The 22289-nt window shown below is 43.1% G+C and overlaps 3 protein-coding genes across 3 annotated transcripts in view; 2 read left to right on the top strand and 1 right to left on the bottom strand.

The window, feature by feature from the left end:
* The window catches only part of LOC134494512 (lymphocyte antigen 6E-like), a 120398-nt gene that overhangs the window by 61696 nt on the left and 36413 nt on the right, over window positions 1-22289 (top strand). The window lies entirely within an intron of this gene.
* On the top strand, window positions 7966-10464 carry LOC134494755 (ly6/PLAUR domain-containing protein 2-like). Its single transcript, XM_063300002.1, has 2 exons — window positions 7966-8092; window positions 10209-10464. Exons 1-2 carry the CDS (start codon window positions 7966-7968, stop codon window positions 10409-10411), a joined length of 330 nt encoding a protein of 109 aa, XP_063156072.1. The 3' UTR covers window positions 10412-10464.
* On the bottom strand, window positions 18908-22269 carry LOC134495038 (protein THEM6-like). The gene is made up of 2 exons (XM_063300288.1): window positions 21636-22269; window positions 18908-19493 (listed from the first exon to the last, which is right to left on the bottom strand). Exons 1-2 carry the CDS (start codon window positions 22146-22148, stop codon window positions 19380-19382), a joined length of 627 nt encoding a protein of 208 aa, XP_063156358.1. The 5' UTR covers window positions 22149-22269; the 3' UTR covers window positions 18908-19379.

Here is a 22289-nt window from a genome sequence, read left to right as displayed (position 1 = left end):
TATGAAGATACAACTTAAATTCAACAAGAAACAGTGTACACTGGGCTCCCAGCAAAGCATTGGCAGCTTGCTGGTAAGGGCAGAACCACAGCTTATATATTCTTGGACTACTGCCGTTCACAGACAAGACAAGGAAAGAGGCAGACACAGTGTAAATTAGCGCAACACGTTGGAATGTTTTTGATAAACCCATCTGTGTGACCTTCTTATTCTTTATCCTTTGTACTAGGATGGTACAAAGCCACACTTGTGCTGGGAGAAAGGTAAGAAGACATATGACATGCTAATCTTACCTCTACTATTTCCAAATAATCAAAAGTATTTGATGCACAGCTACCATTATAAGTTTGTGGTCAATTAACAACACAGCTGGAATTTCAGGATGCCTGAACAACAGCCAATTTCCTAACTATCACAGATGGAATGATGTTCTTCTGAGCTGTGATGCAGATATGGTCTTCAGACTAATCGGTCTGTAGTTTTACAATCCCCAGCCCAATTCAAATTCTCCATGAGCATACTCCTTTCATAATACTGTGAAGCCGAAGGGATCACCAGATCAAACTCCACTGCGCTTGATGTGTCAAGTCAAGAACAATGTCTGCAAGCTGGTATACAGCTTAGAGTGACAAGGAAACCCGGAACTAAACAGGCTGGAAAAAATTAGGCAATGTGATGAAATGTGTCTATTCAGTCAGATAAACAACCACCACCATCAGTGCATCTGCTGGGAGGACATTCTCTCCAATTTTAACGAAGTCCAAATATTTTCCGGGCAAGGTCTTACATCCGGTAACCATCCACCAAAGTTATTTCTAAAGTCATGAAATGTTACCAAGTACTCTATTCATGTGGGTCTTTGGTGAAACTGGAGGCTTAGGAGACATTTGGACAACGGGTTTAATGTGTTTTTCCTCCAGTCTTAGAAGTGGAGTGGTGATACTCTGGCATCTGTTGCTCCGTTGATATAGCCCGTCTCTACCCTACTGCGCCTTGGAGTCTACCTTCCCACTGGTGTTCCCATTCCCACTTCCTGGGCAGGAAACCATGCACCAATCACTGTCCTTTCAATCATGGAGGGATGGCATTCATTCCACCAGAAGTAGCTGTCACTTGCTGGGGAAACGGCAGAGTCCTCCATTTCAGCCGGTGCCAACCACTGTGACCTGTTGGCAGGTTGTTGGCGGGGGGCATCTGGAATCTGGAAGGGGACAGGATGGCTCTTATACTTGTATCTCTTCCTAGATCCCTTGTGTACTGGTAGTCCTCACTTGATGACCACAATTGGGACTGGAATTTAAGTTGCTGAGTGATGTGGACATTAAGTGAATCTGGACCTGATTTTATGACCACTTTTGTGGTGGCCCTTAAGCAAATCACTGATGTTGTTAAGCGAATCACATGGTCATTATGCGAATCACACAGTTCCCTATTTGCTTATCGGAAGCCAGCTAGGAAGGTCGAAAATGGCAATTACATGTCCGTGGCACGCTGCAACCATCGTAAATGCGTGATGGTTGCCAACTGCCCAAATCCCAATCAAGTGACTGCAGGGATGCTACAGTGGTCCTAAGTGTGAGGAACGGTTGTAAGTTGGTTTTTTAGTGCCGTCGTAACTCCAGGTGGTCACTAAACAAATGGTCATAAAGTGAGGACTACCTGTATCATGCAGGCAGCACTCTCTCCTTCTTTCAGATGTTAATTGCAAATCTGCTTTGATAATCAGTTCTGATTCAAGTGCTGCCAGGAACTGCATTGCCAAGGGATTGGTGGTCAATCAGTCCTGTTGCCCAAGCCAAGATGGCAAAGGAGAGGAGTCACCATTGGCCAGGGAAGATGCAGTGTGCCCACAATTGCTCAAAGTGCTTTCTGGAGAATTCTGGGAGTTGAAGTCCACACATCTAAAAGTTGTTGCCCAGGTTGAGAAGCACTGTTTTAGAAGAAGATGAAAGACACCACTAGATACTACTGAAGTTAGTGGGACATTTGGTTTTCCCCATCATTTTGGTGTCTCATCTGCTGCAGAGACATTTCAGAGATTCTGCCAGAACTGCATGAGTACTGGATCTAAGTGATGGTGTTCTCCTGTTGATTGCAAATGAAGCTGAATATCATGACCAGCTTGCCCCTGATTTAGATAGTTTGTGATGGGGTGATCTTACGCTGCATCCTAGCCATCACGACCGCATGAAAAATCTGGCTACATCTTCGAAGTTTCCAATGTTTCACCAGATCCCAAGAATGCTTCAGATCCCCAAAACTCAAACTTCACAACTTTGAAGTTGTGGTCTTGACCTTGCCACTTCTATGGTCATGGCAGTCCCAGAATGGGCTCCCAGTATGCAACTTCCATCTTGATCCCATCTGGGAACGACATATTTACAGTACGTGGCTTGCTGTTTACAATAATGACTGACCATAAGCATTTGCATCTTATCTTTACCAGTGTTCTGGGAATGATGTGATGATTGATACCTAGACTGATAAAGATTAAAGAAACCATTGTGCAGACAACTCGCTGTAATCTCTCTTATCAGAGATAAGATACATCCCTTCATTGGATCACAAGAAGCCTATTAGAAAATGAAAAAATCCACCCTAATGCACTTTGGGATATACAGTCAGGACCAGAAATATTGGAACAAGGATTGTAATGATGTTGGTTTGTTCCATTACTTATGAGCTACCAACGATGGGTGTGTGTGTATGCCGCTGGCTGTACTTCCTGAATGGTTAGTGCCCCACTTTTGTCAGACCCCTTGAATGACAGCTGAAAGTCCTGACTTCGCTCCCTTCTGGGTGTGTTTCCTTTCAGCTTCAGCGTGGTGGTGAACAGAGGCCAAATGCCAAAACAGTTATGCTTGTTCCATATTTCTGGTCCTGGCTGTATTAGTCCTAGGGACTATGCCATCTAGAATTGTGGAGAAGGTGATTGGGATTCACCTACTGCACGGAAGGCAGTTGAGACGGATTACTAGACAGACTTCCCAGTCAGGAATATGGCCTTGGCATGGGATGAAACTCACTTTGGCAATGTTGTAGATGACCCACTTGGAAGTGGGGTGCTTCCCTTCTTCTCCTACTACATCTTTCAGTGGCATTCAATATGATTGATCAAGTATCATTTTCTGCCACCTGCAAGGGCTGGGTAAGGGGGCATTGTTTTACCGTGGTTTCATTCCTTCCTTCCTGAGTGATTTCAATCAGTATTGTTGGGGGAGGAATGGTCTAGCCTTTGGGCACTTCGGTGTGGGCTGCCCCAGGGCTTAGCCTGCTCCCTCATTTTGTTTATCATCTACATGAAACCACTAGGAGAGGTCACCCCTTGGTTAGGCTTAGGTATGCTGATGATAGTTTTAATCTTGACTCCAGGCGGAACAAGAGGTACAGTGGAAGTCCTGGCCCAATGCTTGGGAGCTGTGAAAGACTGTGATGGAGTGAGAGAGACCATGGCTGAATCCTAGTTAAATGGAATTACTGGTGGTTCAGAACCCTTCTGGTACCATGGCTGAATCCTAGTTAAATGGAATTACTGGTGGTTCAGAACCCTTCTGGTACCATGGCTGAATCCTAGTTAAATGGAATTAATGGTGGTTCAGAGCCCTTCTGGTGCCATGAATGTTCCATCTGTAGCTGTTAATGGAGTCACACTTTCACTGAATTGAAGGTGTCCATTATGGGATTCTCCTAGACTCGCAGCTCCTACTGAAACAGCAGGTGAAGCCATGGCCAGCACAGTCTTGGCTAGCTTCGGCAGCTTGAACAATTTCATACTTTTCTGGACCAGGAGGAGCTTGAGACCGTGATTCATGCATTTGTCCTCTCTCAGAGTGCTGCAATTCACTTTATGCAGGGTTGTGCATGAAGACAACTTAGAAGATGAAGCTGGTACAGAATGTGGTAGCCTGCCTATTGACCATATAAGTCAGTTTAGCAAAATAATACTCATTTTGCAGGAGCTGCATTTTCTGTCAGTAGGCTTCTAGGCCCAATCCTGGGTACCCCCCTCACAAGGATTAGTGGGGTTAGGAGCTGGAGAATGATGCTCATTGGAGCAGCCCATCTTTCTGGAACAGCTTGGATCCCTGAAGACAGATATCCTGCCCATATCCTGATGTCTTTCCATAAAACGATGAAGACCATCCATTTCAGGAGCACTTGCAGGTAGGAAGATCTTTGCAATGGTAGCAGCATCTATATCTACAACCATTTGTATGCCCTTTATTTTCACAACTCTAGGCAGCAAACAAACAAAAAAAACTTAAATCCAATTAAAAAAAGCAAACAAACAATACTGTAAATTATTAACAGTATTTATTGTTGGTATGTTTTTTTAAATTGGATTCAAGTATTTATTGTTTGCTGCCTACAGTTGTAAAAATAAAGGGCATACAAATGGTTGTAGATATAGATAGAGGATAAATAGATAGAGATAGAAAATAGCTCAATTGTCAGTAGTCTTGTAGTCCCATCCCTTCCATCTCTGGAAGGGATGGGACTACATCTTAGGGAATTCTGGGAGTTGAAGTCCACACATCTTACAGTTGCCAAGGTTGAGAAACACTGCACTTGAAGCTACAGGTAGCCAACTCTGTTTATAACACGGGATAGCCACAATCCAGAAAGAAAAATGGACAGCTTTTCTGAAAGGGTTTTTTTTTTCAAGACTGTCCCCTTCTTCAATCTTCTTATACCATCAGGCAAGAGATACAGGCCATGTTTGGGTCAAGATTTATCATTCCTTGGAGCCTTTTGACACATACTGTCTCTTTAGCACAGGAAGGACATCAAGAGTCCCTCCAGTAGGAGGAGACGGGCGGTGACAAATGTGATAAACAGATAAATAAATAAATAATGCATTGTGAAAACTAAAACTAATCAGCCCTTTAGGGAGAAGGCCTGGTTCCACATGATGGATCAAGATATGGACATGTGCACCAGATCTTGTCTTCTTCAGTCAGTACTGACGGGTTACAGAGTACCATCTCTTCTGATGACTGTTTTGCCTTTTTGTCCTTGGCAAAAGAGCATTAATTTTTGCATTCTCCCTGGCATTTGCACCTTCAAGTTGTCACTGAAGATTGTTCTCATTTTCCAGTCACCCAGCTGGTTAATTCCATCCCACCTATGGCTATCACACCTCACGCTGATACCATCTTTTCAGCCTGTCACACACCTGAAATGGGCAAAACCCACAATGGTCCGCCTTCCAATGGCACATCTTGCAATTATGTGGTTTTTCATAATTAAAAAGGAAGGTCTTATTGGCATATGTGGCAATGACAATATACACTGTTACGTGCAGTGTCTAGAGAGTGCTATGAATTGCAGAGGTGGCGACAAAAAAGCCCTCTCAGCATTTCTGTTTTAGCAACGTGTTTGGCAATTTAGGGTGGAAGGGACAGCCAGGAAGGAGGGTTTCAGGGAATATGCTTACAATACTAACCATAATCCTGGGGCCTCCTTTGCCAAAATTGTTGGCAAAGCAGAGGTGCACATAGCACAAAGAACGCAGAACAGCACTGACATATTGTACAACCAGCTAAAGCAAAGGGAGATAGACTTCTCCACTCTATGTTCCTCTGATTTCTTGTGTCATCCATGGAATTGTACTGCTGTCAATGGGACAGAGTATGATATGGTAAGTCAGAATGTTTCTCCTTTCAAACAACCAAGGAACGCCTTTTCACGCTGCATTAATTAATTAATTTCATTGATTGATCGACTGATTGGTGAGTTTTCTAGCCCATCCAGCTCACTAGACTCTGGGCAGGTTACAACAAATTAGAATTATAAATATCATAGTACAATACATCAAAATTATTAAAACAATGTTGAGAAATCAGCCCTTTCCCCAAGATGGAGGTCAGCTAAACTTTACCAGGTTGAAAACTCAGTGAAATAAAACTATATGTAAAGATATTCAAAGAACCACAAGGGTGGGAGCGTGATAGATCTCTGGGGGCAAGAAGTCTAAAGTTGCGGGGACACAATAGGGAAGGCCTGTGGTGTCATCCATGGGATGGATTCTAACAGGCCTTCCTGAGATGTTCTCAGTGGATGGGCAGGTTCACCTCTGATAACACAGTACCTAATGTAACTTGGTCCTGGGCCATGCACTGCTTGCAGGGTGATGGGTGGGACCAGGCAGAACTGGTCTTGAGTACACTGCAAGAATGAGATGCAATCTTGAACCAGGTGGGTCAGATGTGATGTCACCTGGTGAAGATTATGGACTTTTTACTGGGTTAGTGACTAAGTTGGATGTGGATGCAGGGCCAAAGAACTTTTGGATGGCTGCAGTCTCATATGCTCTTTATCCTGGCTAATGCAACCATTTTCCTTGAATTTTTTTTCAGAGAAAGGTGTTATACAATGCATGTTAACGCTTCTGGTGAGGAGGGTGTTTGTGAGGAAGGCTGGGAGCTGATTAGCCAGTCAGGTGTTTCCGAGATAAATAATGTTGTAGCTGCTCTAAGGGGCAGTGGCTACTAATTTGTTTGGATAGTATAAAAATTGTGTTAGTCAAGATTGGATGTAACTAAGGTGTGGATAATTGTTGCCGAATCCAAGGTGTTCAGGGAGGAACACAGCTGGCACAGTAGATGTAATGGTTCATTTGTTGGCTAAATAAATATGTAAATGAATAAAGGTATGAACATGTTCCTCGCTTACGAATCTAGTGACAGTTGAGGTTCCCAGACTGGAAATCTGCTTTTATTCCCAAAGCACTTTGAACTTCAGTCCCTGAATCCAGTGTCCTGCAACCTTGTCAGACCTCAGAGGTCAACAGAGGTCAAAGTCCCCCAGGACTACGTTCTGGATACAGCCTCAAAGGAAGGTCCAGACCCACTGAAAAACCATGTCCCCAAGGTCCAATCCTGCAAAGGGATAGAAAGATACCACTTCTGATAGACTTAGAAGCTTCAAGATACCCTTATTGTTCTATCAAACAAATCCAAAGCTGCAGTTCCAAATGACTATGTTAAGATCAAGCAGAATGACTCCAAGAGTGTGCAACTCAACAAGAAAAGGGTTGTTGGCTTCATTATTCCTCCCAGTTTAGGGACTGGGAGAAGTTAAGACAACCTTTTGCCAGAGTTCGTATTGACAGTGGAGGCACTGAGTATGCCGACCACTTTTACTGCAGAGACTCAGGAACCTCGAGTCTTCAGATTTCACTGGTCTACCTTCCTGCTATTTTCTTTTCCCCAACCCCTCAAGGAACTGCTTGAGAAATTGTCTTTCAGTAAGCCAGTGAAATTGGGAAGGTGCTATTTTTCAATCCAGAGAAGTGCATCTTAGAATCACAGACTCGGGGAATTAGAAGGGATCCTTGAGGACATCAAATGCAACCCCATCTTCAGTGCAGAAATCCAAATGAAAGATCTCCGACAGGTGGTTGTCCAGGTTCTGCTTGAATGTATCCAATGAAGATACATTCCCCTCCCCTCCCCTGTTGTGGGCCAATTTGCCAAGTATGTCTGCAACCTATTTGTCCCTGTCATTACTTGAATTGTTGAAGGCTACTTAGAAAACCTGGAGAATGGCACTCTTTCCCACAAGACATAAGGATGACCATTAACTTGGGTGGCTTTAAAAGGGGATTGATAAATTCAGGGAGGACAGATTTATTGGTCCAGAAGACCACACGTTCCCTCTAGGCTGGAGATACGTCTCCATCATCTGGACTGCAAAGGACTCTGGCTTCATCTTATGTTTGGAAGGACTGGCACCATTCTGTGCCTAAACACAGTTGGGCAAGTTTTGCTTATTATTAAGTTAGATTAATTTCTTTAGGGCTATGCAATATTTCTCCTAGTTTAATAGTCTTCCTAAGAGAGTTTTACAGTACAGTAAAAAAAAGGAAAGGAAAGAGTTTAAGAACCATGGAAGATTAAATATACTTTAAGACAGTTGTAGCTCTCTTGCCTGGCTTAATATTCATATATATCTCTTTTTTTCATGGCAGTCCAACCTCTGCAATGTTTCTCATGCCAGGAGCCCACAACACCTGAGAAATGCATGAGAGTGACCAACTGCACACAAAATCACACCATGTGTAAGACGACAATGCATTCCCGAGAAGAAGGTGAGGACCTTTTCTTCCTAGGATGGAGCTGACCTAGCTTGTGCAGGACTATTTCCCGTTTTCTGTAGCTCAAGGTCAAATGGAGAAGGCTTTTCCTCTTACTCCTCATTCTATGAAATGGTGGTTAACATCTGTGTCTTTGGATCATCCTCACGTAACTTGAGAGCCTGGACATGCCAAAGTGCTTTGATCTTTTGCACATTGGCAGTGGCATAGAGACAACAGGCTGCTACTGTAAAGGAAGACCGGCTGAATTAGAGTCAGAACAAAGGACCATAATTAGCTGGAGCTCATTGAATGAGTGAAAAGGATATCAATATTTGTTGGTTTTTTTAAATATGGCACAGGACACAGATTTAATGCAGCATACAGTTTAGAGGTAGACCCACATATCTGTTCAAACTTTTCCAACTTTGAGATGGGAAAATTGGGTGGATGATTTCTTTACTCATCTTCCGGGCAAGCAGAAGTTCTCCAACGATATCTCCAAGACAGGAATTCTCCAGTAGTTGTGAATTTAGTGATACTACTCAGACAGCCCAGTGACAAGAATTCCTTCATGATAATTATTTCTTTGAGATTTAATGGAAAGCAAGGAGGTGGCCGATAACAGGAGAGATGATTGGGCAACGAAAGACAGGTCTCGGATACAACACAATCAGTAACACCAGTGCTAGGTACCAACTTCACCAGACTCCACCCAGGAACATTTTTCCAAAATTATTTTATGCTTTATAAAGAAATTCTCATGGGGAAATACACACATAGACAGACACACACGTACAGACCTGCCTAGGCAGAACTTCTTTCCCTTGAACACACTTATAGTTTAAAATGCTCTAAGGCAATACAGATCTAAACAGAGCCTGTTGGAATGGGAGGCTATAATAAATATAAATCAATAATTGGGCCCACAAATCAGTGACCCAAACTTTTGAGTTGACGTGAATGTTTTACCAAGCTGGGTAAGAGGGGAGGGAAAGGAAAAGAAGGTTGAAATGCAAGCCATAAAAATGCCTGATTTTTTACTCTCCAATCCCTCCCAAGGTGGTTTGAAGACTTTGAAACACAATATTCAAAGTTGTTACAGTTGCTGAAAGGCTGGTCCAAATTTTGCATGGATTTGTCTGTTCCTATAGAAAAAAAAAGATCCTCTGAGAACTGCAAAGCCATCAAGCTACCTTTCCCTTTGAAAGATGTGTTTGGATAGTAGGAACCGAGGAAAGGGCAGTCCACTGAACCACAAGGTCCTATAGTTCTGTAATTATTCTAGTTTAAAACACACCCCAACTCAAGGATGTCCACAGACTTGGTTCAAAAAGTCAAAATGTCAATCATGACAGTGTGATCGAAGCTCTGCTGTGCAAATGTGATGCGCAAAACCCCCAGGTGGTGGACCACAACCACGACCACAGGTTGTGGTCCATAAAGTCAAGACGGTGGTTTGATTGCCACCCTCTTGACTTTAGGGACCACAACCTGTGGACTCTGTTGCCATAGCTAAACCAGAAACAAGTGGGCCCATTCTCAAACACAGCAGTCAACATGGGATGTCTGAGGTCTTGAGTTATTTTTGAACTTGCCCAGGCCCTAATGTGAAAGTGTCCTTCCTATTACAGTTGTTGAGTTTCACTATAATTATACAAATCGGGCTGTATCTAGTGCTGTACTCAGCTGACCATAGGACCCACCTCTGCTGGCCAGGAGAAGTGGAAAAAAGGAACAGCCACAAAGAAAATGGCCATCTCCCATTGTTTTTAGGATAAAGCAAACTGCTAACTTGAACTTTCTGTTCTACAGTGGAATACGACAGTTAGGAGTGTAGAACAGGTTGGCAACACAGCACCTATGGGAGTGAGGAAGTCCAGGGCATCCCTAAGCAATATCTGAGTGGATCTGCATGATTTTAAGCCTTGTGGCTGGTCTATTCACTAAGTTTTCTCAATCTGAGAGCCCATCAAAGAAGCTCTGCTCCAGTTCTCAGAAGCTGGCCTGGTACAGGTATTAGGAGAGATTGGGGGATGTGGTGTTTCTCCCAGCATGGCAGGCATGGGTCTCTGTGTGTGTGCCATAGCGCAATGCCTGAATTGTCTGAATTTTGTTGGTTGTTTGGCAGTCTACCCTTTTGTGGGCGAAGCAACCGTCACACGGTCTTGTTCTGTGAATTGCAACCTCTTGGAGGTTGACGAAATCGGCTCCGTGCGTCCAGTGACCTGTTGCAACACCAACCTCTGTAACCATGATGGGGCCTCCTGGCTAGACATCAGCTGCACCATGCTGGGGGGAATAGTGGCTTCTGTCTTCGTCTTCCTCCGTTGATTCTGAATTTCTCCATGATTTGGCAGAGAGCCTAGTCCACTTTCCTAGAAAGATGGGTTGCAATGTTCGTCTCCTCTTCATGTTCCTAGATCCTGTTTGTCTCCAATAAAGAAAACGGGAACAGAAATGTTGGTCTGAAACTCACTGCGAACATGTTGGAAAATTACTGTGGGTGGTGGCCAGTTTTGTTTTAATCCTGCACATAATCCCAGTCAATCCTTAGATTCAGATCAGCACAAACTCGCATGCCATGCAATTCAGCTAGCAAAAGTATAGCTTGATGCTTGTTAATTAAGCAAGCGACAAGACAGTTAAAGGGCAAAAATGGGATAACATGCAAGCAAAAAAACAGGGAGGGACATAAACAACTGGCAAGAATTTACGTGAACTGTTTCCATATCCAAAGGCACAGGGGCCAGATTCTTCCGCTTTAGGGCTCAGTCTGTCTGAGATGGGCAGAAAAACATACAGGATTCTAAACACCCCTACAGCTTTGAAAGAATGCCATTTAGAAAACATTGCTGTTCTGTTTTTGACTTTATCTCCCATTCATTTTTTAAAAAAGAAGGATTTCAAAGCTATTTTGTGCTGTGCGGCTGTTTTCAGCTAATACTGCAAGGCATGTTTTACATCTGCTTTGTAAATCAGTTTCCGCCAAACTGGGGCCCTGCAGATGTGCTTGACTTTGCTGAGCAACCAGAATAGGGATGATGGGAATTGTATCCCACCCTGGTTGTAATCCAGTGTTTCTCAACCTCGGCAACTTTAAGATGGGTGGACTTCAACTCCCAGAATTCCCCAGCCAGCATGCTGGAAATTCTGGGAATTGATGTCCACCCATCTTAAAGTTGCCGAGGTTGAGAGACACTTGTGTAATCTAATCCAGGTATAATCCAAATCCAGGAATTTTACCCTACACATAATCAGCTACTATTGTTACCTATATTCCAAATTAATCTTAATTTATGTTTCTATATAGATTAAAATTATACATAAATTTATTCATTCCTAAATTCTGGCTTCTGCTTATTGTGATTTGGCTGTTCTATACTATGTGCTTTTGACAAGGATGACTAGTGTGATTTCCTTATCGCTTAGCTGTTATTTTTATACACGCAAAGAGGGAACATTTATACATTTTTTAAATAGTTTAATTGAATCCAATCTGTTTTTCTTTGATCCCTTCACCTATATGACGGTGATTTTTCTTCAATAGCACATTTAAAGCTGTATTTAGCTTCAGTACATTTAAATGCAGATTCTGCAGACTGCTCCCAAGGCCTGCATAATTAATGTAATTAATGTTCCCTCCTTATTTATGTACACCGTACAAATAATCAAGCAGCTGTCTTGAAGGGCATTGGGTAAGAATGCTTCTGACTGAGTCACTGGCAGTGCTTCAGACATGCTGAATTGAAGAATTCAATCCAAGCGGAATATCTGAGGAACCATTCCCAAGTTTTTGAGAGCATCTAACTTTGATTGATAATCTGCCATCACATTGGTGTTGACTTGTAGCGACCACACAGATAGAAGTTCTCCAAGATGATCTGTCCCTGACTTGCCCCTTCAGATCTTCTAACCACCTGTATTCAACACCACTGTCATCTAGTCCACCCCGCTTGCTGCTGTGCATCCTTTTCTCTTTCCTTCCAGCTTTTCCAGCATGGGCTTTTAAAATTTATTTTTATTTATTTATTTTATATCCAGCCTTTTTTTAAATAAATAACTCAAGGCGGCAAACATATCAAATACTGCTTCCTCCTCCTATTTTCCCCACAATAACAACCCTGTGAGGTGGGTTGGGCTGAGAGAGAGCGACCGGTCCAAGGTCACCCAGCCGGCTTTCGTGCCTAAGGCGGGACTAGAACTCTCCTACCACGCCTGATTGGCTCTTGGGCTGAGAGAGAGCGACCGGCCCAAGGTCCCCCAGCCGGCTTTCGTGCCTAACGCGGGACTAGAACTCTCCTACCACGCCTGATTGGCTCTTGGGCTGAGAGAGAGGGACTGGCCCAGGGTCACCCAGCTGGCTTTCGTGCCTAACGCGGGACTAGAACTCTCCTACCACGCCTGATTGGCTCTTGGGCTGAGAGAGAGCGACCAGCCCAAGGTCACCCAGATGGCTTTCGTGCCTAACGCGGGACTAGAACTCTCCTACCACGCCTGATTGGCTCTTGGGCTGAGAGAGAGCGACCAGCCCAAGGTCCCCCAGCCGGCTTTCGTGCCTAACGTGGGACTAGAACTCTCCTACCATGACTGATTGGCTCTTGGGCTGAGAGAGAGCGACCAGCCCAAGGTCACCCAGCTGGCTTTCGTGCCTAAGGCGGGACTAGAACTCTCCTACCACGCCTGATTGGCTCTTGGGCTGAGAGAGAGCGACCGGCCCCCCAGCCGGCTTTCGTGCCTAACGTGGGACTAGAACTCTCCTACCATGACTGATTGGCTCTTGGGCTGAGAGAGAGCGACCGGCCCAAGGTCACCCAGCCGGCTTTCATGCCTAAGGCGGGACTAGAACTCTCAGCCTTCTGGTTTCTAGCCTGTTGCCTTCACCGCTAGACCAAACTGACTTCCCAAAAGGCTGGGTCTTTGCATAATATGTCCAAACTACAATAACTTTTTTCGTAAAGCTTTATTAATTTTCAAGATATAATTAAAGCACAAGATACAGAATATAGAACAGATAGAATAGAAGTCTAAAAAAGAAACAAGAGAAACTAAAACAGTGCAAGAATAGGCAGAAAAACATAAAGACAGGTGGCTTCTGACCTTCTCCAACACAGATATAAAAGTACATAAAAATCAATCTCTTGCTATTAATTAAACATTTAGTAACATTATTTCTCTAAAATCAAACCATTTAATCATCAAAACCCAAAATCAGAGCTTCATTTTTTTCTGTTACAAGCGAATAGTCCAAAAGATGGACTATGATAGAAAGTTCCTTCACCCTGTAAACATTTCCAACAGTTGATACCCCATTATACATTTTGGACAACTTATCAGGAGTTAAATACCAACGGTACATCATTTTGTAAAAATCTCTTTCAAATTATAATTCAGAGTAAATTTCATACCTTTGTTCCACATATTCTCCCATTGTTCAAGCATAATATTATGCCCAAAATTCTTAATCATAAAGTCTTTAACATATCCAGCTTCTAAATTCAATTGCAGCATTTTATATATTTTCTTAATAAGATGCTCATTGTTTGTACAAAATTCCATTTCAAATTGTGTTTTTTCATGAACAAAATTATATACTTTATCCAAATTAAACCGTTCTGATAATTGTGTGTAATTAAACCAGTGACAAATATGACCTTCCAATTCTAGTTGTTCCCTTGTTTTAAGTTCAGGTAACCCTTCTTCAAAGTTCAGCAGATCTTCATATCTCAACCAGCTTGGTTTGCCTGCCACCTCTCTTCTAAAAAAAGCTTGTTGAGGGGACAACCACATAGGTCCGTTAGGAGACAATATTGGTTTATATTTATTCCAAACCCTCAGTATGGCACACCTAACAAAATGATTTTTAAAATCTTTATTAACTTTAACGTTATCATACCACAAGTAGGCGTGCCATCCAAATCGGAGATTGTGTCCTTCTAATTCCAATAATTTCGTGTCCTTCAGGGTCACCCAGTCCTTCATCCATAGCAAACAGCAGGCAACAAAATACAATTTCAGAGACCTCCTCATTCTTTGGCATCTTATAACAATTTATACTTGATTCTTGGTTTCTTCCCTTGCCAGATGAATTTAATGATATCTTTCTGCCCTTGTTTAAATGCTAGGTCTGTTGTCAACATCGGTATTGTCTGGAACAAAAACAACCTTCTAGGCAAAACATTCATCTTAATCACAGATATCCAACCCATCATTGACAGTTGTAATTTTTCCCACCTAAACAAGCCTTTCTTAACATCACTTCACAATTTAACATAGTTATTCTGGAACAACATACAGTTCACGTTTGATAATGTCACCCCCAAGTGTCTGACTTTTTTTCCAATTATAAAACCAGTCTTACCCATCAACATTTCTTGATTGTGTGTAGTCATATTCTTGATCAACACCTTTGTTTTTTCTTTATTTACTTTAAATCCAGCTAATGACCCAAATTCCTTTAATTCCTTCATCAAATGTTCAACAACTTTCAAAGGGTCTTGTAATATTAAAACTAAATCATCAGCAAAGGCCCTCAGTTTGAAGACCTCCTTCTTTATCTTCAAACCCTTTATTTGATTGTCTTGTCTAATGTCTCTGTTCAGGACTTCCAAAACTAGGATAAAGGGTAAAGGTGACAAAGGACACCTTGCCTTGTTCCTTTCTGTATATGACGAGGCTCAGTTAAATTGCCATTTACAATAATACATGCTTTTTGAGGCACAAACTGCAATAATTTGAGTAACTCATTTATGCCAGGATTTTAAAGATCAAGCGTCAGGGCTATGAACATCAACTGCGCTTCTTTTTGTAGAAACAGGGAGCAAGAAGGTCCTGTTCAAGGGATTTAAGCCCCACAAAAACCACCAGATGGGTTTTCAAGGAAGTCAGATACCTAAAGGGGAAAAATGGGGACAAGGGGAGGGCAATTGATAGATGCAGCTACTCTTGCAGGTACTTCTACATCTGGAGATCAAAAGTAGGAGATCACGCAATGGACATCTTCATGAAGGAAGCTAAGTCATGAATCCTGAGTGGAATAGCAGGTTCTCAGAGATCCTCGAGGGCAGAGCGCATGCATACCTTCTTTCAGAACTTTGCTTCATTAGTGGGCTTTACGTATTAAATGCTCAGGCATCAAGGACCTGGTTTAAGAGGTGCCAAAAGGTTAGGCACTTTCCAGTGAACTTCGTAATTTATTTGCTTTCCCTAAACAGTTCCAAGGCACAACAGCTTTCCCCCAGCCAAGCTGTACAACATTGTGAATCCTTCCTAATGTCAGGGGACTGATCCTGCATCTGCCCAGTGATCACATCTCACCTGAGGTGGTTGCAAAGAAAACAAAAATAATGTTCTAGGTCAGCTTTTATTTTGCAGCTGGGGAACACCCCTCCATGGGCCCCAGCCTGGTGTTCAGCGGCCCTAACAAGCTGAAATGTTTGTCCTTTATTGTGGTAGAATAGATTTTTTTCCCCAAAGTGAGTATCTGTAGCTCAGGTGAACTGTGGAGTCCTTGGTGCTCTCTGAGCCTTGTTTTCTTGCAGACGTTTCCCTGCCAGGCTGAAGAGGGAGTGGGCCTTGCTCACATTACACACCATTCAGAAGAGACAAGAGAAAAGCCAAAAGAGCAGGACACTCCCTCGCCAGCCATCAACACCCAGATATGCAAAAATCAACGCTAGGATTAACATCAGAGGAACCATCAAACAGCACAATACACCCTAATCAAGGAACTATTAATCAACCCAGCAGCAAACAACAGCCCAATCAAGGGACTCCCAAGGAGAGCACAACACCCTCACCAACACAAGCAGGGCAAGCCACGGTGTATAAGCGGAGAGCAAGGCCCACTCCCTTCTCACACTGAAGACGTTGCCTGGTCTGGCAATGAAACGTCTGCAAGAAACAACAAGGCTCGGAGAGCACCAGGGACTCCACAGATTTTTTTTTCTTTTAGAAGTGTTTGGAAGGGAGGGAGAGAAAATACAGCTAATTCTCCAAATTCCTTTTTCCATCTAATAGTTATCTGGGTTTTTGTAATCTGGAGCTGGTGGTCCTAGCAAAGAGGCACATAAAAGAGATTGCACGGGACACCCACGTTGAGGGAATTCAGCGTTAGCAGATTTTTTTTCTCTTCTCTTTTTTTTTCACCCAGAAGATGGATGAACTTCTAGATCCATTAGGTTTTCAGCTCTACTCCCTGAGAAACCCCTCTGGAATTTAGGATCTCCTTGCCGCTGGTACAGAGCAAGTCTGTGCAGTGATGGACTGCCCTGCTCAGGCGTTCCCACTGTTACCTTCTGAGCCAATAGGAAGGATCCATGGACATCATGACGCCTTGCCAGTGTTTCCTGGTGTGAGGACTTCCGTGGTGCCAAGCTAGACTGGGGAAGTAGGCAGAGATGTCGTAGTCCCCAGAATGTGGGGCTTTGGCCTGGTTAGCACGAGCGTGTGTGGACAGAACCGAAAGCACAGACCTTTGATCAGGTGGAAACCTGTTGTTCAAGCCCAGCCGAGGGATTAAAGCCAGGGGAATTTGCTAAGAAGCAAGCGGTGGTACCCTCCAGGCAGGGTGGTCAGGCAGAATCCCAGGTCCCCACCCAAGAGGAAAGCATCCAATATAGCAATGCCAGATGTTTACATTTTGAACTAAGGAAAGTAACATGTGTGGCTGTTGCTTTGACACCTGAGAACTAAGCCATGCAGAGTTGTATACAGTAGACAGTAGACAGTCTACTGCAACTTTTTCTGCACAAGTGTCCAGTGGTCTGGTAGGTCACCCTCTTCCTCCCTCTGAGAGAGCAATAATACTGCGTTGTAGCTTCTGGCCAGTCTTAAAGGCAGCTTAGGATTCATTGCATTGGATCGCAGACTCCACCCCCTGTGGAGTAGAGGAATTCGGATTAAAGCGTCCCTAACCGATGGCTGCCCCGATTCCCCCTGGAGACATCCAGTCTCCAAGGGGAATCCAGCGCCTCTGTAGGTCATTGGTTCCCCTGCTGAATTGCTCTTACTCCTACATTTTCTTCTAATGTTTACTTGGGATCTGCTTTCCTATAACTTAAATACATTTTTCCATGCCTTCCATTTTGCTGTAAGAATAAACAAGGCCCTCACTACCTCATCTTCTCCTTCTTTTCCGTCACATCTTCCAGGTAGCTAAAGGGGGCCAAAAAGGAGCCAACAATGCAGAAAAAACAACCTCCTCTTCCTCCCTCTAATCCAGAAACACAACAGGTAGCTGTGAAACTGTGCCGTCTTCCACAAGGAAGATTTTAATGAGAATTTTATTTATTTATTCTCTATCCTGCCTTTATTATTCTTATAAATAACTCAAGGCGGTGAACATGCCAAATGCTTCCTCCTTCTCCTCTATGAAATCAACAGAGGCAGATATATCAGAGGTATGAAAGAGAGTTTATTCAGAAAAGGGAAAGATAGGGAAACGATAGAAAGTGACAATCCCAGACAGAGAATTCCAAAGGAAAGCAGTATTTGAGTAGTCAGCCTAGCTAAATTATGGTTTATTAAATAAGCTCTTTGGTTTCAGCATATGCTCCTTGAAGATTATCTGGGCCTACTTTCTCGGAAGTTTGTAGGAGATTGCGGTGGTGGTGGTGGTCCTGGCCTTCCTTCTCTCTGACCATTTAACCCCAGTTTTATATAGTGTGGGGGACAATGGATGCCCACTTCCTAGGAAAACTTTTGTTTAGCTCAATCTAGGATATTATCTTTGATGTCCTGGGTCTAACCAGAAAATTAGAGTTTATTTAGAGTGGGGTGTGTGTGTGACACCATGATCGACTCAAATAATAAATCTGTACAACTTTCTTGATTTCATTGGAGATAGGGGTGGGCAACAAATAAATATACCACTTACTAAAAGATGTGTAACTTTCAACATTCGTTCCTGAACCAGTTTTCTTTTACCAGTGCAACTAGCAGACTGGTCACCTAGGTTTTCTCTCACCACCCCCGAAAATCATTTCCGTTTGGGAAGAAAAGGAATTAAAAATAACAGATTGGAAAACATGAACTTCACTAACACATAACTTGCTATGGACAGTCCAGAGACTATAGGATTGTACACTAAGGTGTCTCTCGGCATGGAACTGTCTGTGAATCATTGCAATGCCGTGACTGGCAGGAAGCTTTTGACAGATGACCAGACCACAAGGTTGGCCATCTCTGAAAAGTTGCTCCCGATGAGTAGGGAACTGTTCCCTCACTAGTTTTAAAGCCCTCCTCTCTGGGGGATTATGACTCACTGTTTCAGAAGGCCTGACCTAGAGACATAATCCACCTTCCTTCATTCTCACTGCAATTACAGAGGCCCACTCTGGTTTTCAACCAGCCCATCAGATGGTTTAGGGGCACAGTGGTGCCCTACTAAAATGAGGGGTTTCTTGCAAAGCTATTTTTTCCTATGTGTGGTGGAAGGGCTGAGATACAACTTTCTGTACTCCTGTGATGGGTGTGCAAGCAAGATCTAAGTAAAAACAGTTCTCAGATCCTGGATCCTGGATGAAAGAGAAAACATGCCAACGTGAAATTTCCTTACATAAGTTGGGGCAGGATTGAGTTTTGAAGACACACTTTGTACCCATACGAATATTTAGAACACTCCTGAAATTTCCAGAGAATGCTTTCTCTAATATACTTTGGTTTTGCCAACACAGTGGGCCTTGATGGTTGCAAACGAATACAATTAACCACATTCTCCTTAGCAGACCTAAAACACAACTGCTCTAACTTGGGCAGGCCAAGGTGATCACCCCAAAACTGTGTGAACTGGTTTCCTTTGCAGGAAATTCTGCAACCGATCTAATTGCAGAATATTCTGCAATAACTCTGATTGAAGTTCTATCCACAATGTATGCAAATCGCATTCCTATGAAATCCACAGCACTGGAGCTTGGAAATAGGTAGGATGGAGTAATAATGCTGACAAGAGCCGACCCAGCAAGGTTGCTTTGCCTGTCCACATCTAAAGTTTTGAGGCCTTCCATCCAATGTGGCTGATCCTGCTGCTATTTCAGTCAACAGAATGTTGCAGCATCTGGCAGAAGTCGCAATGAGGACGCACCTGCTGATGTCATCGCACAGATGACATAAATGATATAGCTTGCATCGGTCTTTGCACAGTGATGTCATAGTGTGCCTGGAGCCACTTGCCTCCCTTACTCCCTGGATACCCATGACAGCATTGGACAGGATGATTAATGGCACCTCTTTGGATTTATACAGAAGAAAGGGTGGCCCAACCGTTACTGGAGATGGCCTGGCAGCAGATTTGAGGAACCTCCTACTTGCTTTTGCCATTTTTCTGGAGATCATTTTCTATTCTTAGTCTTCGGCTGCTGGCTTGGTTACTTTTCAGCCAGTAGTGGACATCTTCCGGGACTTCTGGCGATTCCACCTGCAATTAAATCACAGAAGAGGTTAAATGGAAGGGCAGAGGGAGGCAGAGAACTAAACAGGGATGTGCGAAGCTATACATTTGAGTCCTGGTGCACTTCAGTAATTTTGGAATCTTCCATCTTTTCCCTAGAATGAGCTGATATGTCCATGCCAGGGATAGCCGTTCTTTCTCTTCATTGGTAAGTTCTGGAGAACATATTAGAACTGTAACTTGCAATTTTGCACACAGCTTGAAAAACAAAACCAAAACTCTGTGGATATTATTTGGAAGAGCAGAAGCCAAGTGCAGTCACTTAAAAACATTTTTATCCCTTTCATCACAAAAAGGACATTGGGTTAGTAATCAACCACCACATTCATAATATAACTTTCTAAGATCTAAACAGAGCATAAGGTTTAAAACTACCGACGGCAATTAAACGAAAAACAAAAAAGAAGAGAGAGAGAAAAATCTGTGCAATCAAGAAGAGTCCCATTTTCTACCGAGATGCTACTTTAGAGAAGATCTTCTCTTGTGATTTTTTTTTTAAAAAAAAGTGTGATTACCGGGAATGCAAATGCTGTGTTCTTAGCTTGCGTCCATGAATGCGGGCTTTTTTGTTATGAAATGTTACATCAAGTATAACCTAAAGTGTCTCATAAAAAAAAAAAAGATATTCAGACTTCAAACTAAGAGAATTGCAGTAAGCTTGCAACGAGTCAAGTAGCAAATCAAAAGCTATGTTAATAAAAAAATATATGTTAACCTAAACTGCATGACTCGCAATTAAAAAAATTAAACGAGGAACCCTGTATTTATCAGGGTCAAAAGGCTACATAAAGCTTTCCCTTAAGATGGACGAGGAAAACGTATTGTGCAAGGTATAAATGATAAAGAATTTTATATGCAGGGAATTTAGAATATTTTGCACACTGAAGTCTGATAAATGAGTAAGGGATGCCTTTTCAGAGGCATAATTCAGGATGAAGGATTTTACGCTGAAACCAAATGTCTGATCTTTATGCTTTTAATTTAATGAGATTAAAATGTTCTCCAGAGAGTGCAAACTTTACTGCACTTTATGGGATAGCTAATAAATACTAACAAGCAGGTAACCTTTTTAGAGAAGGCATAAAAATGATCTAGATGTGAAATTACAGTTTCCATAGAGAAGCTTAGATCATATCAACTGGATGGTACTTTTTAAAATTCCTCATTTTTTCCCCTTAATATTCAGCTGGAATCTGCTTTCAAGGATGTGAGGTAAAGTCAGACCAATGAGAAGAATCAGAAACTGTTAATTTTCCTTTTTTCTGAAAGTACTCGTTGGCTGAGGCAGCCTAAAATCGTATTTGCCTCATTTGCAGCGGCATCACGTGGCTGGCTCTTGTGATTAACTAGAAGTCCAAGATCCTTTTTACACATAATGACATAGAGATCAGGGAGAAGGGGACCTAGAAAATGACATTTTCAGCAGCAGCCCTCCTCCACCCCCCCTCTTTATCTTAGGAAGCAGCTGAAAACTTCCTTCTTCTGGGAAACAGGTTTGGGAGACAGAAGCAGCTTTTTAAAAAGAGCTAATGCTTTTCACATTTTGGATTTTATGGAAGTTTTTTTACTATTCTTAGAGTCACTTGAGCAGGCAGCATGCAAAGAATTGCAATACATACGAAAATAAAAAACAAGCCACTACTTTCTTCTTCTTAAGTCTGTGCATTGGTAATCTTTTCTCTAGGGAAGGATTCCACATTTGTTCTTCCATTCTTTCCTTTTCAGCCTAGATCAAGTTGGATTTGAAAGCTGCTTCTCTCTTCTGAGGCACTGGCTATCCCAACCAGGTTTAGGTCCTCACAGTTTGATCATTCCCTCCTCCTCTTTATCCAAGTCATGAATGGAAATGACATCGGGACGAAAGCTTTGGGGGCCCAAGAGATGCCTCATCCCAGTTTGAGGAAGGGCTTATACCCAGCTTCAAAAACTTGGTTCAGCAGAATCCAGAGATTCTTCTTTCTGCTCTGGAATGGGCTAAGCATTTAGGGACTGTGGGAAAGCCCTGGCTCCTGACCCCGTCTGAATTCTGTACATGTTGATGGCCTGAAAGATGGACACGCGCCCAAGGCCACCACCCACGCCCTTTTCCAGTAGGTTTGGAAGCCTTACCTTCCTCCCGTACAGATGCTGGATGACCTCGCTTGGAGAAATGATGGTCACGTGATGCTGGGCAAGCAATATGGCACAGACAAACCCATCCCGGGCACTGACGAACCGTTGCTCCAGGTAAAAAGCATGTTCGTCCCAGCCCAGGGTGCGTGTGTGGATGGCGAAGCGTTCCCACAGGTGCAAAGACCGTCGGTAACGGCAACAGGAGGCCATCAGCACTGTATTGCCCTTCAGGCACCAGATGGTCTGAAGGAGACGGCAGCGGAACATGTATGAGTAACGGGCAAAATCAGCCTCCCTGGTGTAGCGTGCATTATTCATGTGTCCCAAAAAGTCCAGGTCGGAGGGCAGGACCAGGCTCCAGACTCGGAATTCTTTCAGCAGATCTCCTGTTCTGGGGAGCACCCACCTGTTACAAAAGATAATGAGGGAGAACCTCAGGAGGTACCAGCCATCCAGGAAGGTGAAGTAGATAGTGGCAGCAAGCAATAAAACCAAGAACAGCACCAGCATGTTGAAATAGTGAATATTGAGAGATGAAGTCCAGGTCTTCCGCACCCTCTTGGGCTGAAGCTGCAAGCTGAGGATTGAAGCACTGGGCCGTTCACGAAGGAGAAAAGGCCACCGAGCTGCTGCTTCTTCTCCACTCTGTTT

The sequence above is a fragment of the Candoia aspera genome, chromosome 3, assembly GCF_035149785.1.
Source record: "Candoia aspera isolate rCanAsp1 chromosome 3, rCanAsp1.hap2, whole genome shotgun sequence".
NCBI lineage: Eukaryota > Metazoa > Chordata > Lepidosauria > Squamata > Boidae > Candoia > Candoia aspera.
The sequence above is the reverse complement of the archived record's forward strand: the minus strand, read 5'-3'. Positions and strand labels throughout refer to the sequence as shown.

Excerpts from the sequence above, each read along its gene's own strand:
- LOC134494755 (XM_063300002.1), top strand. The coding sequence starts at position 7,966 with ATGGCAGTCCAACCTCTGCAATGTTTCTCATGCCAGGAGCCCACAACA. Across the intron at positions 8,093-10,208 it reads AATGCATTCCCGAGAAGAAG|TCTACCCTTTTGTGGGCGAA; the intron begins GTGAGGACCTTT and ends GTTGTTTGGCAG.
- LOC134495038 (XM_063300288.1), bottom strand. The coding sequence starts at position 22,148 with ATGCTGGTGCTGTTCTTGGTTTTATTGCTTGCTGCCACTATCTACTTC. Across the intron at positions 19,494-21,635 it reads AGCATCTGTACGGGAGGAAG|GTGGAATCGCCAGAAGTCCC; the intron begins GTAAGGCTTCCA and ends ATTTAATTGCAG.